General features: G+C 36.9%; 1 protein-coding gene across 12 annotated transcripts in view; it reads left to right on the top strand.

Moving 5' to 3' along the window:
• Positions 1–13,892, top strand: part of TJP1 (tight junction protein 1) — a 225,620-nt gene that overhangs the window by 190,607 nt on the left and 21,121 nt on the right. For all 12 annotated transcript variants that reach the window (XM_049613994.1, XM_049613993.1, XM_049613990.1 and 9 more), the window contains 8 exons: positions 1,027–1,177; positions 3,661–3,769; positions 4,747–4,966; positions 5,471–5,655; positions 5,755–5,850; positions 9,494–9,576; positions 10,125–10,335; positions 10,872–10,972. In XM_049613994.1, the coding sequence (XP_049469951.1) occupies positions 1,027–1,177; positions 3,661–3,769; positions 4,747–4,966; positions 5,471–5,655; positions 5,755–5,850; positions 9,494–9,576; positions 10,125–10,335; positions 10,872–10,972 (1,156 nt within the window). The remainder of the gene's footprint in view (positions 1–1,026; positions 1,178–3,660; positions 3,770–4,746; positions 4,967–5,470; positions 5,656–5,754; positions 5,851–9,493; positions 9,577–10,124; positions 10,336–10,871; positions 10,973–13,892) is intronic.

Below are 13,892 nucleotides of genomic sequence, written 5' to 3'. Positions count from 1 at the left end.
CTCCTCTCTCTTTCCTCAACTCATTCATTCATTGATTTGATTTGTATTTTTTACTTTCTATGAGTTTCTAATCATTTTTTCATTGTTACTTAATGAATTAAAAGAAAGGGACTTCTTCTATCCTTCATGTCAGAATAGGTAATAGAATTGTGTGTCTTTTTGACTAGAAATTGTGAGAAAGTTCTAGAAACCTAGCTGGGTAATTTGTATTTAATTACCCTACAGGGTAGTTTGTAATTATGATCCGTTCCTGCCCACTCATTCTTCTAAGACATCCTTTAGTCTTTGTTTCAGGAATATCATGGTGATGGTACACTGATGATAAAAGAATGTGCATACATTTATTCCTTCCCATTCTCTCTCTCTCATAAGAAAAGGGCAGAGATTGAGTATGGGGCTAATCCAGAAAGGCTGATTGATGATAAGATTTTTATTTAAAATCCAGAGAGGCTGCAGAGTAAGTAATCTGTATGAACTCAGAGTCTACCAACTGCAAAGTTTAAAAACCACTATCTATTGGATGTAAAGATTACAATGCTTGGAGCCTCATTTTGATTCCCTGGTATTAGGAAAATTTGTCAATTTGTGCTTCAGTTTCTACCTTTGTAAAACAGTACTTTTCAGTTATTCCATAGAGATGATATGAATGAATTGGGGTGGAAAAAAATGGAAGTTATTTGGTTTTTTTTTGTTTTTTTTACCATTGTGAATGTACGATGTATATCCAAGACTTTGAGTTGGGAAAACATTGTTTTTATAAACTAGTTTTAGAAATTAGTTGTAAAGCAGTAATTGCATATTAAATTCAGATATTGTAAAACTTATTAATCAGAGAATAAAAGAAAGTACCATTAAATCTGACTTGGAATTCTAACACTAAATTGTATTCAGTAAATTAGTGGTATGAGGGAAATTTCAGAAATGATCGTCCTTTGTTTCATTTTGAATATAGTTCTCATTGTATCAGTTTACTATAACTTTTCAAGCTTCTCTTAACCATTTCAAATGAAATATTTGTTTTAACAGGCCCAGCATGAAATTGGTAAAATTCAGAAAAGGAGATAGTGTGGGTCTGCGGCTGGCTGGTGGAAATGATGTTGGAATATTTGTAGCTGGTGTTCTAGAAGATAGCCCTGCAGCCAAAGAAGGCTTAGAAGAGGGTGATCAAATTCTCAGGGTATGTTGGTATATCAGAAATGTGATTCAAAAGTACTTAGATCTTTAGAGAAAGACCTCAAACACAGCAAACCTATTATAATTCAGTTGTAATCTTCTGTCACAGCCTGTTGAACCAGACAACCATTCAGATGAATCCGTCAAGTCTTGGTTTTACTGGCCTCATCCCTTCCCATTGCTGCATTTGTTCTTGTTGACTGCTGTGTTATGTGTTACTACACAGTGTGATGCTCTGGTTTCATTTAAATCTCTGGCGTTCATTGAACCTACCAAAAAAAAAAAAAAAAAAAAAAGAAAAAAATGTCTTAGATCCCTATACCAAGTAGTCATTTTAAGTTCAACTAGACCTTCAGGCAGGCAAGACTGTTATGGGCCACAACTTGCCATCTGTCGTTTCTCTCCCATGGGATCAGTCCTTGCAGCAGTCCTCCGGGGCTTTCTTCACCCCGGTGTGATGGCTTATGTGCAGGGAGATGGGATTTCCATCAGGCAAAGGTGTAAGCTGCCCTGGCTCCAAAGCTTCATGGCCCACAAGAGACAGGACCAGTTACAGGAGTCGGAAAGTCCAGTTCAGACGTGGTCTTTTCTTCTGTTGTTGTTGTTTTTCTGTCTTTTCTATAAGCAATACTATCTAGTCACATAGGACCATCCATGTCTGTCTCTTCTTAAAACATCCAAACCTCATGGCAGATAAACTATGTCCCATTTTAACAAAAAGATCATATCTATTAAATGTGAATTCCTATTTGCTCCACCTCTCCACCTCATATTGTCATCACCACCCCTATTCTGCTCTCTTCCTGCATTCAGGCTACCTCCTGGCCATGTGCTGGATTCAGTCTCCTGCTCAGAATCTTGCTGCTTGTTCATGTTTTTCTCTTTCCCTCTCCCCCGCCTCTTCATTTATTCTGTACTGTCTTCTTTCTCTCCTTTTGCTGTTGAACTTGTCAGTATGGTGGAGTCCCTTCCCTGCTTTGTTTTCAGTCATTGCTGTCATAAAATTTTATAGTTTGGCTTCTACCTTAACCACTGCTGAATCTGAATTTTCATAAGCCATCATTGACCTAATGGCATCGTCAGTTCTCATTTTCCTTTTTTTCTTAGCAGTGTTTTGACTGTCTTAAGTGCTTTCATGAAGTGCTTTCTTCCTTGGATTCCATAACATTGCCATTCTGATACTCCTTTAATCTTTTAAATTCTTTTCCCAACCATCTTTAATGGTTCTTCTAAAACTTGGGGAATATAAGCAGCTCTGTGCTTCTTTCTTGCTACTACGCAGTCTCCATCTTGGGTTTGATGACTCATGTCAGCAGCCCGCTCTCGGAATCTTCACTTTGAGCTCTTGCCTGAGTTTCCTCACACTGGGCCAGCTGCCCATGGCCATTTTCCTCCTCTACTTTGTCTTCCTTTCCCTCCAAACTTAGCATAAAATCAAGGTATGATCTTTGACTTACTGGTTTCCATCTCACAGTGTACTTTGATTCTTCCTGGCGATATTTACATTGTGCTCAGACACATCGTGGATGATAATGTTCACTGTATTAAAGAAATTAAACAGACCTATCTCTTATCTACCACATATCCTATTTGAAATAATCAGGGCATACATACATCATTTTATTTTATTTTATGTTATTTTATTTTTTAAAAGCTCTTTCTTAATTTTATTTTTTAAGTAAGCTCTGTCCCCAGCATGGTGCTTGAGCTTACAACGCTGAGATCAGGAGTCACGTTGCTCTACCAACAGAGCCAGCCAGGCACCCCTACATACATCATTTTTAATTTATTTCCTAAGAGTTTGCTCTTGTTTTGTATCATAAAAGTAGCGCATGTTAATATTTTTTAATCTGGAAAATTTTCAAAAGGTAAAAAGGAGAAAATCTATCTGTAATCCTTCATGCACTTAGTAACATCATTTTGATATGTGTCCTTTGGTTCTTAAGAGCTTCAAGTATAAGTAAATATTGACTTGGCAAACCTTGACTTACATCATACAAAAACTTACAGAGATGTCACAATGTATACACTTATTTTTTTTTTTTTTACCTCATTTCCTTCTGATTTCTTTTTCAGAGACTATTAAAAAGTAGGATTCTATTATACATTCACAGAATTTTAAAAAATCTTTTTTTATTGAGGTATATTGGTATACAACATTATAACTTAGAAAAATTTAAAGCCAGAGAGTTGTCTTTTTTGGTCTAAATTGGTTAGATTTTGCAGTAGATGATCTTTAATGTCAGCATGCATTGTGGCTTTTCTTTAAATGAATTTACACCTTCACTCAATTTACTTGGTTTCTACTTATTTTAAAGTAAAGTATATTAATTTCTTCCAAAGGAAAATCATTTTTTCCCTCTTAAAGATGTGATATTTTCAAATTAGCTGAAGTCTGAAAACACTAGAACAAGTTCTCTATGTAGAGAAGTATTTTCATAATTTTAAAATATGACCAAGAGTAATTTATGAAATACATTTTAACAGGTAAACAATGTAGATTTCACAAACATCATAAGAGAAGAAGCCGTTCTTTTCCTGCTCGACCTCCCTAAAGGAGAAGAAGTGACCATACTGGCTCAGAAGAAGAAAGATGGTGAGATACTGCCTGAAAATGGAGAAAATCTGTAGAATTTTGAGAAATTAAATAGGGACTTGAATTTCCATTTTTTAATAAATCACTCAGAGTTGAGTGATAAATGAATTTGTTAATGTCAGAGGGAGTTTAAATCACTTAGGGGCACATAGTGTTACATTATGCTTATTTGAAAGTGTGATAATACCACCAGCCTTTCTGGCATTCTAGTTTAGATAGAATGCTGTCCAGACCTTCACATGGCATAGAAAAATCCTGGTTTTTATTAGCCATCAGAGCCATGCAGAAGCATATGGTTAGCTTCCAAAGTTTTTACTGATGTTTTCTAAGCAATACATTTTTGTTAGCATTAATTAAAGACAATGGCTAATTGTCTTTGATTAAGCAAATACACTTTTCACTTAAAACAGGATTTCTCCACCTCAGCACTGCTGTCACTTTGGGTCAAATAATTGTTTTTGTGGGAGCTGACCCATTCATTGTAGTATGTTTAGAAATGTCCCTGGCTTCTATCCACTAGATGCCAGTTGCACACATACCAAATCAAAAATGTCTCCAGATATTGCCAAATATCCCCTGGGGGAGCAGAGTTACCATTATTTGAGAACCATTTATTTAGAAAATGGGAATATCTGTAATAATTTGCAGCAAAATTAAGTTAGATGACTTAAATAGAGAGCACATGTGTGGTTTTGGACAAGTTGCTTGATCTTGCATTACTCAGGCAAGAGCTCGAGTTTCTGCATTACTTCCCTTATCAGCAAAATGGAGATGCTAACCTAAGCATTCCTGTTTCATGAGGTCATGGTGATATACATGAGCTAGAATACTTAATACAGCACCTCATAGTAAGAATTCAACATATGTTGAGGGCTATTTTTATTATTATTACCAATAGCATCTTCACATAATCTGTTCTTTTCAGATTAATTTATCTCACTAGCTATTGATACTGTTTTTGTTTTGATTCCTTTTAGTTTATCGTCGCATCGTTGAATCAGATGTAGGAGATTCTTTCTATATTAGAACCCATTTTGAATATGAAAAGGAGTCTCCCTATGGACTTAGTTTTAACAAAGGAGAGGTGTTCCGTGTTGTGGATACCTTGTACAATGGAAAACTAGGCTCTTGGCTTGCTATTCGAATTGGCAAAAATCATAAAGAAGTAGAACGAGGCATCATCCCCAATAAGAACAGGTATGAATATTTGGATACTTCTCATAGAACAAGTTAAGTAAATGATGATGGAAGACTTTAATCCCACTGGGAAATTTTGGCAATGTAAAGAGTTAGTTTTCATTGTATTTACTGTGTCTATGATTGACTTAGTTGTACAGACTCCTTTATTTTAGTTTAAGCATTGAGATTTATTTTTTATTTTTATTTTTTCAATATATGAAATTTATTGTCAAATCGGTTTCCATACAACACCCAGTGCTCATCCCAAAAGGTGCCCTCCTCAATACCCATACTCAATACTCAATACCCTCAATACCCTCAATGCCCTCCTCAATACCAATACCTCAATACCCACCCTCCCCTCCCTCCCACCCCCCATAAGCATTGAGATTTAAACTGCATGTGAAGAGAATTCTATCCAGTATTTTGACATTTTATCTATGAGTCTTTTTGTTTTGTTTTGTTTTTAAATATATTTATTTGTCTACCTGTCCTCTGTCTATTCTATCTTTTTTTATCCAGGGCTGAGCAGTTAGCCAGTGTACAATACACACTTCCAAAAACAGCAGGAGGAGACCGTGCTGACTTTTGGAGATTCCGGGGTCTTCGCAGCTCCAAGAGAAATCTTCGAAAGAGTAGAGAGGATTTGTCAGCTCAGCCAGTTCAAACAAAGTTTCCAGCCTATGAAAGAGTTGTTCTTCGAGAAGGTTATTTTCTGTAGACTAACCTTAATACCCTTTAATGTCAATATGCTAAAGAAAGAAAAAGTATAAACTATGTTGTTTTTTCTTTGACTTTCTCTCCAGCTGGATTTCTGAGACCTGTAACTATCTTTGGACCCATAGCTGATGTTGCCAGAGAAAAGCTGGCAAGGGAAGAACCAGATATTTATCAGATTGCAAGTAAGTAGCCTTAAGACTGACTTAAGATCAGGGCGCCTGGGTGGCTCAGTTGGTTGAGCGTCCAACTTCGGCTCAGGTCATGATCTCGTGGTCTGTGAGTTCGAGCCCCGCATCGGGCTCTGTGCTGACAGCTCAGAGCCTGGAGCCTGCTTAGGATTCTGTGTCTCCCTCTCTCTCTGCCCCTCCCCTGCTCATGCTCTGTCTCTCTCTCTCTGTCAAAAATAAATAAACATTAAAAAAAAAAAAAAAGACTGAAGATGAGGTTGAGGGTGTTACTTAATTAGTTATTTCTCTAAAGGGTGTATCTGATCCATTCACTTAATAGAAATAAAACTTTCTGGAAGTGAAAATATGCAGTTTACCTCATTTATTTAATTTGAAGGGAAACTTGAGTGATTGTGTTCATGTTATACCAATTCCCTTTAATAATAAAAAGAATCACCATTTATGAAGCCCTGGCTTTCATATGAAAATTGCACACAATCTTGTTTAATAAATCCTGACAGTATTACAATGGGGTGTCAGTATCCATTTACCAGCATTATCCATGCTGAAGTCAAGTAACTTGAGCGTTAGAGTGGTAGGGACCATCACAACCTGTTTACTCCAAACTTTCCTGATGACACCCAGCTGATGAGTCACAAAACTCAACTTTGAACCCAACCTTTCCTGGCTTTAATCCAGTGCTTTCAGTCATTGAGCTAATAGAAACACTCAAGTATATAAAAAGGGTAATGAAAGCATGATTCAAGTGATCAGTTATTATTGTAGGCATTTATAGTAAGTTGGTGTTAAATATAAATATTGAAGATGTAGTGCTTTAAATGCCTTGCAGAGTTTGCTTGCAGATTTCTTTTATTAGTTCATTAGTTTAGCTATGGTGGTATTTAAACATACAGACTTAGTTATGACCACTGTAGCTTGCTCTAAACTATATGTAAACACTTGAAACTGGTTTTTTTCCCCTAATTATAAAAATATCATTTTCTATTTGGAAAGGTTAGAGAATTAGTTTTGACATACATCATAATCATCCTAAATTTTATCCTGCCATATTTTATTCCACCCTATCACCCTTTGTAAGCAGACTTTTGTGGAGTTTTATTTATTGTTTTCTTTCTTAATAGATAATACCATATTTTTTTATTATCCATTCTGCAACCAAAATTTGGTTGAACAGCCTTCTGTTGTTTACATAATTTTTTCAGTGTTATATTTTACTGTTATAAAGGATACAGAAATCTGTCCATATTTTTATTTGCTTGTTTATGCTCTGCCTTCTTTCCCAAAGGATTTAAATACTCAAGAATATAGCTTTTTTCATATTTATGGTAATTTTCTTAGAATTTTCAAAGACAGGAAGGAGTGAACCATAGGATATGAACATTTTCTGGCTACTGCTGTTTATAATCCTATTGCCTTCCAGAGGTTTGTGCCATTGTTTTTGTTGTTTCTACCTACTATATGAGATCTGCGTTAATATTTTTAACTTCATAAGTGCTAATTTAAAGGATCAGAGCATTGCCTTATTATATTGCTTTTCACTTGGTTTTTGGTAAAGTTGAATGAGGATATTTTATGAAACTAAGATTTGCAGACACATAATAATAAAATTTGAGCAAGTAAGAAAATGTTTATTTCTGATTCCCCAGTTTGTTTTTTTCAGAAGAGGTTTTTTTGGGTCATTATTATAGGTAACATTTAACATAAAGAATTTAGTGGTGGGGCACCTGGGTGGTTTAGTTGGTTAAGCATCCTGCTTTAGCTCAGGTCATGATCTCCTGGTTTGTGAGTTCAAGCCTTGCTTCTGGAGAGCTCAAGCCCCACTCTGGGCTCCGCACTTTCCCTCTCTCTGCACCTTGTGGGATTCTCTCTGCCCCTTGCTCACTGGCACACGGGTGCTTTCTCTCTCTCTCTCTGTCTCTGTCTCTCTCTCTCTCTCTCTCTCAAATAAATAAGTAAGTAGATAAATACAATTTTTTAAAAAAGAAAAAAAGTTAGTGGTAACCCCACCCATAACCAAACCTTGGGTTTTTTAAATTTAGGAAAAGTGTGAAGACTTATAAAGCCCTACCTTAGGGAGCAATTGATTGATTTAATTGGGTTTACTCTACACTATAGCCAGACTCTTATAAAAGAGATTCAAATAGCTTAGTTAGTGTCCTCTCTGAATCTAATGAAGGTCTTTTGAGTTAAGGAATTAGTAGCTTTTCTCCAACCAAAACTCCCAGTTGATCTCTCTCTCTAATTCTCTGTTCACCAGGTTTGAAATTCTGCTCTCTTTGCCCATGGAGCTTTTACCTTATGATAGTCTCATTCTCTAGAGTCATTCCCCCTATCCTTCATTGTGACCTTTGTCCTTCCAAATCTCTTGATTTTTGTCTGATCTGAAACACCAGAGTTCCTTTTTGTCTTTGAAGCTTTCCATGTGACCAGAGTCACAAACATTGCTGTACCTTTTTAGGGAAGAACTTCATATAAATTGGATCTCTGAGATAATTTGGTTAGTAACCATCTCAAGCTGCACTTGACATACTGTACATGAGTAGAGAGAGATAGGTTACTAGTATGAAACCATAGGCTGTCTCACAGTTAGAAATCAACTGCTCCTGGGTTCCCCTTCTACTATTATAGAAAAGATCTCTAACCCAGAAGTCTCCAACCAGTCTGCTATATAGCATTGTTGCTGATGGATCTGCCCAGGTATTGATTTTGTCAGTCCCCCTTGGCTAGATGGAGCTCTACCCAGGAGAGGCCTCCTCAGTTTATCTCTGTTGGCCATACAAATAGTGCCATTTTCTCTGCATGTCACAGTGTGTAAAACATTTGGAAATAGTGCCATGTCAAGCCATATTAAAGCACAAGGCAAAAGAAAAAATGTGGGTCCATACATACATGTTTTTACATCTTTTTCAATGGCTGTTTTTTCCCAGGACATTGAAGTAGTTAGAAAAATTTTGGAAAACATGAAAAATATGTGTATTAAAACTTATATTATTTCAAGTTTAAATATTTTATTTGTATCAAACACAGAATTTATAATTTTCTTTTCCTGGCTTTAATGGAAGCAAGCTCATCAATATTTTTAGATCGCATTTTAAAATCATATTTTCAATGGGAAGAATTGCCATATTTGATCATTTCTCTTGACCAAGTGACAGTCTTAGATATTTACTCATGTTTCACTTAACTGGTTCTATTTAAAATTTTGGTATGCTGTTTATTGTGGGTTACTAATTTTGATATTTTGAACATATTGCAGCAAAATATTACTTGATTGCAGAGTTTTTGTAGTACCCCTTAAATATTGCTCCTGAGGCAAGTGCCTCACTTACCTTCTCCTAATCCCGGAATTGTTGGGAAGCATTAATCTTAACCGAGTGGTGCTCAGCCAGGGGCAGTTCTGATCTATTGTGGATATTGGCCACTCCTGGATACATTTTTATTGGTCCCAGTGTGGACCGGAGGCATATAGCAGGGGAGGCCAGAAATGCTGCTGAACTGGCCATGGTGCACAGGGCAGCCCCTATAACTAAGTATTGCAGAGCCCAACATGTCATTAGCACCCAGTAGTTGAGTTGAGAAACTCTGGTCTAACCAATAGAAATTTGATGTTTTGTTTTTGTCCTGACGCCATGAATAGAAAGTGAACCACGAGATGCTGGGACTGACCAACGTAGCTCTGGCATTATTCGCCTTCATACGATAAAGCAAATAATAGATCAGGTAAGTTCTTAAAAATTGCCCTATTTCATTATTAACTGTGAATGTTGTGTTTTGAGTGGGATGAAGTTTAGTTAATTTGGAAGTAGAAATTCTTTTCTAAGATTATTACTGATATACTATAAAAAAATTAAACCTCTACTGAAAGGCATTCCAGTAACCACTTTCAAAGAAAGTACATTACATGCATCAAAAGATATTTATATGCATAAGGAATATGTCGTTACTCGACAGGGTCATGTTAGGAACATTAAATTCTTGTACTTTTTTCACTTTACTGAACATAGATAATGCTGTCAACTTGTAAGTATTGGGGCTGTCTTAAAGTGAGCTGGTTAAGAAGTTTTTTTTAAAAAATTTGGGCTAGAATTTGTATTGAACTAAGTTCTGATTACAGATTTTTCTAACATATACTCTGGAGACATTTTGGAGCCCAGTTAAAGGTCTATTACCATTGGAATGTAATCTAGGCTGTGACTTTTTTTGAAGGTGATGATTCTTAATTAACTGTGGCTTGTGTCCTTATTTGTTTTTTTGCTTTGCGTCTCCAGGACAAACATGCTTTATTAGATGTAACCCCAAATGCAGTTGATCGTCTGAATTACGCCCAGTGGTATCCAATTGTAGTATTCCTTAACCCTGATTCTAAGCAAGGTGTGAAAACTATGAGGATGAGGTTATGTCCAGAATCTCGGAAAAGTGCCAGGAAATTATATGAACGGTCTCATAAACTTCGTAAAAATAATCACCATCTTTTTACAAGTGAGTATATTAAAGGCCTTCATTTAGTTTAAAATGTCTAGGCAACAATATGTAGGCAAAAATGTTGTGTTGTTTAGATGCCAAAAGCTATATAACTTTGCCTTGGAAAGCTTCCTGTTAGTATTAACGGCTGCTGTTTGGTTGAAAGAAAATGTACAGGGCCGCCTTGTTGGCTCAGTTGGTTAAGCATGAGACTTCAGCTCAGGTCACGATCTCACCGTGCATGAGTTTGAGCCCCACGTTGAGCTCTGTGCTGACAGCTCCGCGCCTGGAGCCTGCTTTGAATTCTGTGTCTCCCTCTCTCTCTGCCCCTCCTCCTCTCACCCTCTGTTTCTCTCTGTCTCTCAAAAAGAAATAAATGTTAAAAAAAAATTTTTTTTTAAATGTGTAGCACCAAAACAAATTTCAAAGATGTGTCCTCAAATATTGTATTTCAAATAATTAAGAAATGATGATTGAGCTCTAAGCAGATTTGAATGAATTCTGGCTTTTGACGGTATTCTAATCTTTAAACAATGTTGTTAATTTATTTTCAGCTACAATTAACTTAAATTCAATGAATGATGGTTGGTATGGTGCGTTGAAAGAAGCCATTCAGCAACAGCAAAACCAGTTGGTATGGGTTTCTGAAGGAAAGGTAAGAAATTTCCTGTTATTTTTGAGCCCTTTCAATAAATGATATAACAAATCAGAAAAGCCTTTGAGTTACCATTGTTTCTAATTAGATCAACATATTAGAATAATTTTGGGAGAGTTTGTTTTTGATAGTAAAAGACTGTTTAAGTTTTTATAAATTGTTTTTGATAGTAAAAGATTCTGAAATTTCCCTACCTATTGAATTACCACTTCAGTGGTGTCATCTCAGAGAGTTCTTAAATAACTAAAAGAGTAAGTTTGAGTTCTGGCTCTGCTGCTGTCTGAGGAATGACTTAGAACCTGGCTTCAGTTTCCTTCTCTGGAAATGAGGAGAGTTGGGTGGGTAGGTGAGTGTTGCCCAGAATGTTGTCCTCTGCATACAAGATTTAGGACTTGGTCAGAAAGAAAAAGGCACTGTGAAGGCAAGTAACAGATGAGAAATCTGCAACCACACCCCCTACATGGGGCAGTGGGACCCACCAGCATGGTAAAGGCTTTGAGAAGTCTTAAGTAAAGAACATGTGTTATTTTGTTTACCTAGGGTTTTTTTTTTCATTTAGCGGCTGTTAATATTGTTTTAACATACTAGGAAATGTTGGACAAAGCAATTCATCATTTTTAGATTCAAATTTTGATTTTATATACATCCAAATGGCCAGCTCTGTTTTTTTTTAATTATTTTTTTAAGTTTTATTTCGAGAGAGTGCATGAGCAGGGAGGGGCAGAGAGAAAGAGAATCCCAAGCAGGCTCTGCAATGTCAGTGCAGAGCCCGGATGTGCGGTTCGAACTCTCTAACCGTGAGGTCATGATCTGAGTCAAAATCAGGAGTCGGACACTTAACCAACTGAGCCACCTAGGCACCCTGCAGATGGCCAGCTTTAAAATAGCTACTATCTATTGTCAGTCTCTCTGGTTTTATAGCAGTCTTCGATGGGAAAAAAGTGTTCATTTTGTTTGGCAAGTTAATACAGCTGAAAGAGCCTTTTGTTTTAATATCTTTTACCTTCAGTGTAATATTACTGATGTTTTGGTTACTAGAGAAAATTGAGAATATCTCTGTTGTTTTTTTTGTGTGTGTGTGTTTTATATTTCCTTGTTGGCTTGGTTCTTGTTGTGTTTTGCGCCTGCATGGCCTCTACTTTCCTCTGCCTGGCTATGGCTACAGCTGCTCTGGCCGTGCATGCTGCATGCTTAGGACCACCATGCCCTTTGTCCAGGAAACACAAACCTCTGCAAGAAGAGATGTTACAGTGCTTACATCTAGAGGTAGTGTCTGCTCTGCTATTCCCACCTGTATTCATGTCAGAATCATGGTTTTTCTCATCAGTACCACTTGGGGGATGGACTGTGCATATGAGATCATCAGACCACTTTGAATAACTGATATATCAGCTGGGACACTTGACAGACAAATCCAGGTGGAAAAAACCTACTGCACCACTTTATAAAAACACACTATTACTAATTTTCTCTCATGTGGCATTTGATACAAAGGATCGCAGTCCCTGTCATACTAATCTACAAAAACACAATTCTTTCAGCAGCCTTTGTCCACTCGAGTGGTTAATAGCTTGCATTGGTGATTCTCAAAATGAAGTTAGTTTATAAATACACAGAATGTGCTCTCTGCCTATCTGAGGGATTTTCTTTATCCACAAATCTTAATATTGTGTAAATTTCTTTTTGTGGTATTATTGTGTGCTTCCTGTCTTGCTTGGGTTTTAAAATGCAGGTCTCACTCCCCCCAACTTTTTATGTGAGGAAAAATAGATCATTTGTTACTAGGATAGATGGATGCATTTTGTAAATCATAAAAGGTTGTTATAATTTAAATGAAGCTTGCTAGATCTCCTGCCCCTTCTATTCAAGTATATTTTATCATAATAAACAAATTCTTAAACTAAAACCACATCATTTCACATTGACTTTCCTGAGTGTACTACTTTGGTCTAATTGCTAGGAAGAGATCTTTTTTGCAAGATCTGACATGGTCTTGTGTGTTCCCTACTAAACCAAGAAAAGTCATCCTGAGGCTTTCTTAACATATAGGCATATGTCATTTCTTGGTTCAGAGCAACCCATGGTTCTTGCTCACTAGTACATTTCACAGCACTGAAAGCGAGGTGGATTGGTGAGTTCCAAGTTAATTCTTCCCCAAGAACTTAAATATTTCCCTGGCTGGCTGATGGGTTAGAGTCTTACAGAACCCTGGTGAGTTAAAGGTTAGAATAGATAGCAAAATGGCTTCTCTTCTGTAGCAGCCATTAGGGAGTTTAGACACCGTTGAGATTTCTGTGGGGGAGAGTCTGCTCTAACATAGAGAGAGCCCTGGGATTCTCACTCCCTGAGCCCAGCAGGTACTTTGTTGAAAACGAGAGCCCCTAGGAGGCCTGACATACCCTAGTCTTTCTTATCAGGAAGGCAGTACTCAGGCTCAGGCTCATAAGAGAGCCAGGCATAGGACTGTGTGGAAAGTCCCATTCAGGCAGCTCAGGCCTTATGTTTCTCCTTCAGTCTGTGCTACAATTGAAGGAGGATTGTCTGAATTCTGGATTCCAGATCATTCAGCTCTCTTGCCTAACTGGGCACAGTGTCCAGGCAAGCTCTTCAGGGACTGTTCTAATTAATCCAGGTACTAATTTCAAACTAGTATCTAATGGCAGCCTGTTGATGCAACTCTTTAGATTCCTTTCCCTCAGGTACTTCTCATTATCTTTCTAGTCTACTCAGAAGGTAAAGTAGACTAATAAAAACCAACTCAGTTCTTAACTACTTATCAAAGAGAAACATAATTGCATTTCTCCCTCAGCATCCATTGGACACTACATCTATGAAAAAAAATGAAAACAACAATTCTTAATTTAATGAGGCAACCGGCACTTAGGCGATTCTTTCCCATTTTGTTTTATAAAAACTTAAA

Source organism: Panthera uncia (assembly GCF_023721935.1).
Source record: "Panthera uncia isolate 11264 chromosome B3 unlocalized genomic scaffold, Puncia_PCG_1.0 HiC_scaffold_1, whole genome shotgun sequence".
In the NCBI taxonomy this organism is placed as follows: Eukaryota; Metazoa; Chordata; class Mammalia; order Carnivora; family Felidae; genus Panthera; species Panthera uncia.
The sequence above is the reverse complement of the archived record's forward strand: the minus strand, read 5'-3'. Positions and strand labels throughout refer to the sequence as shown.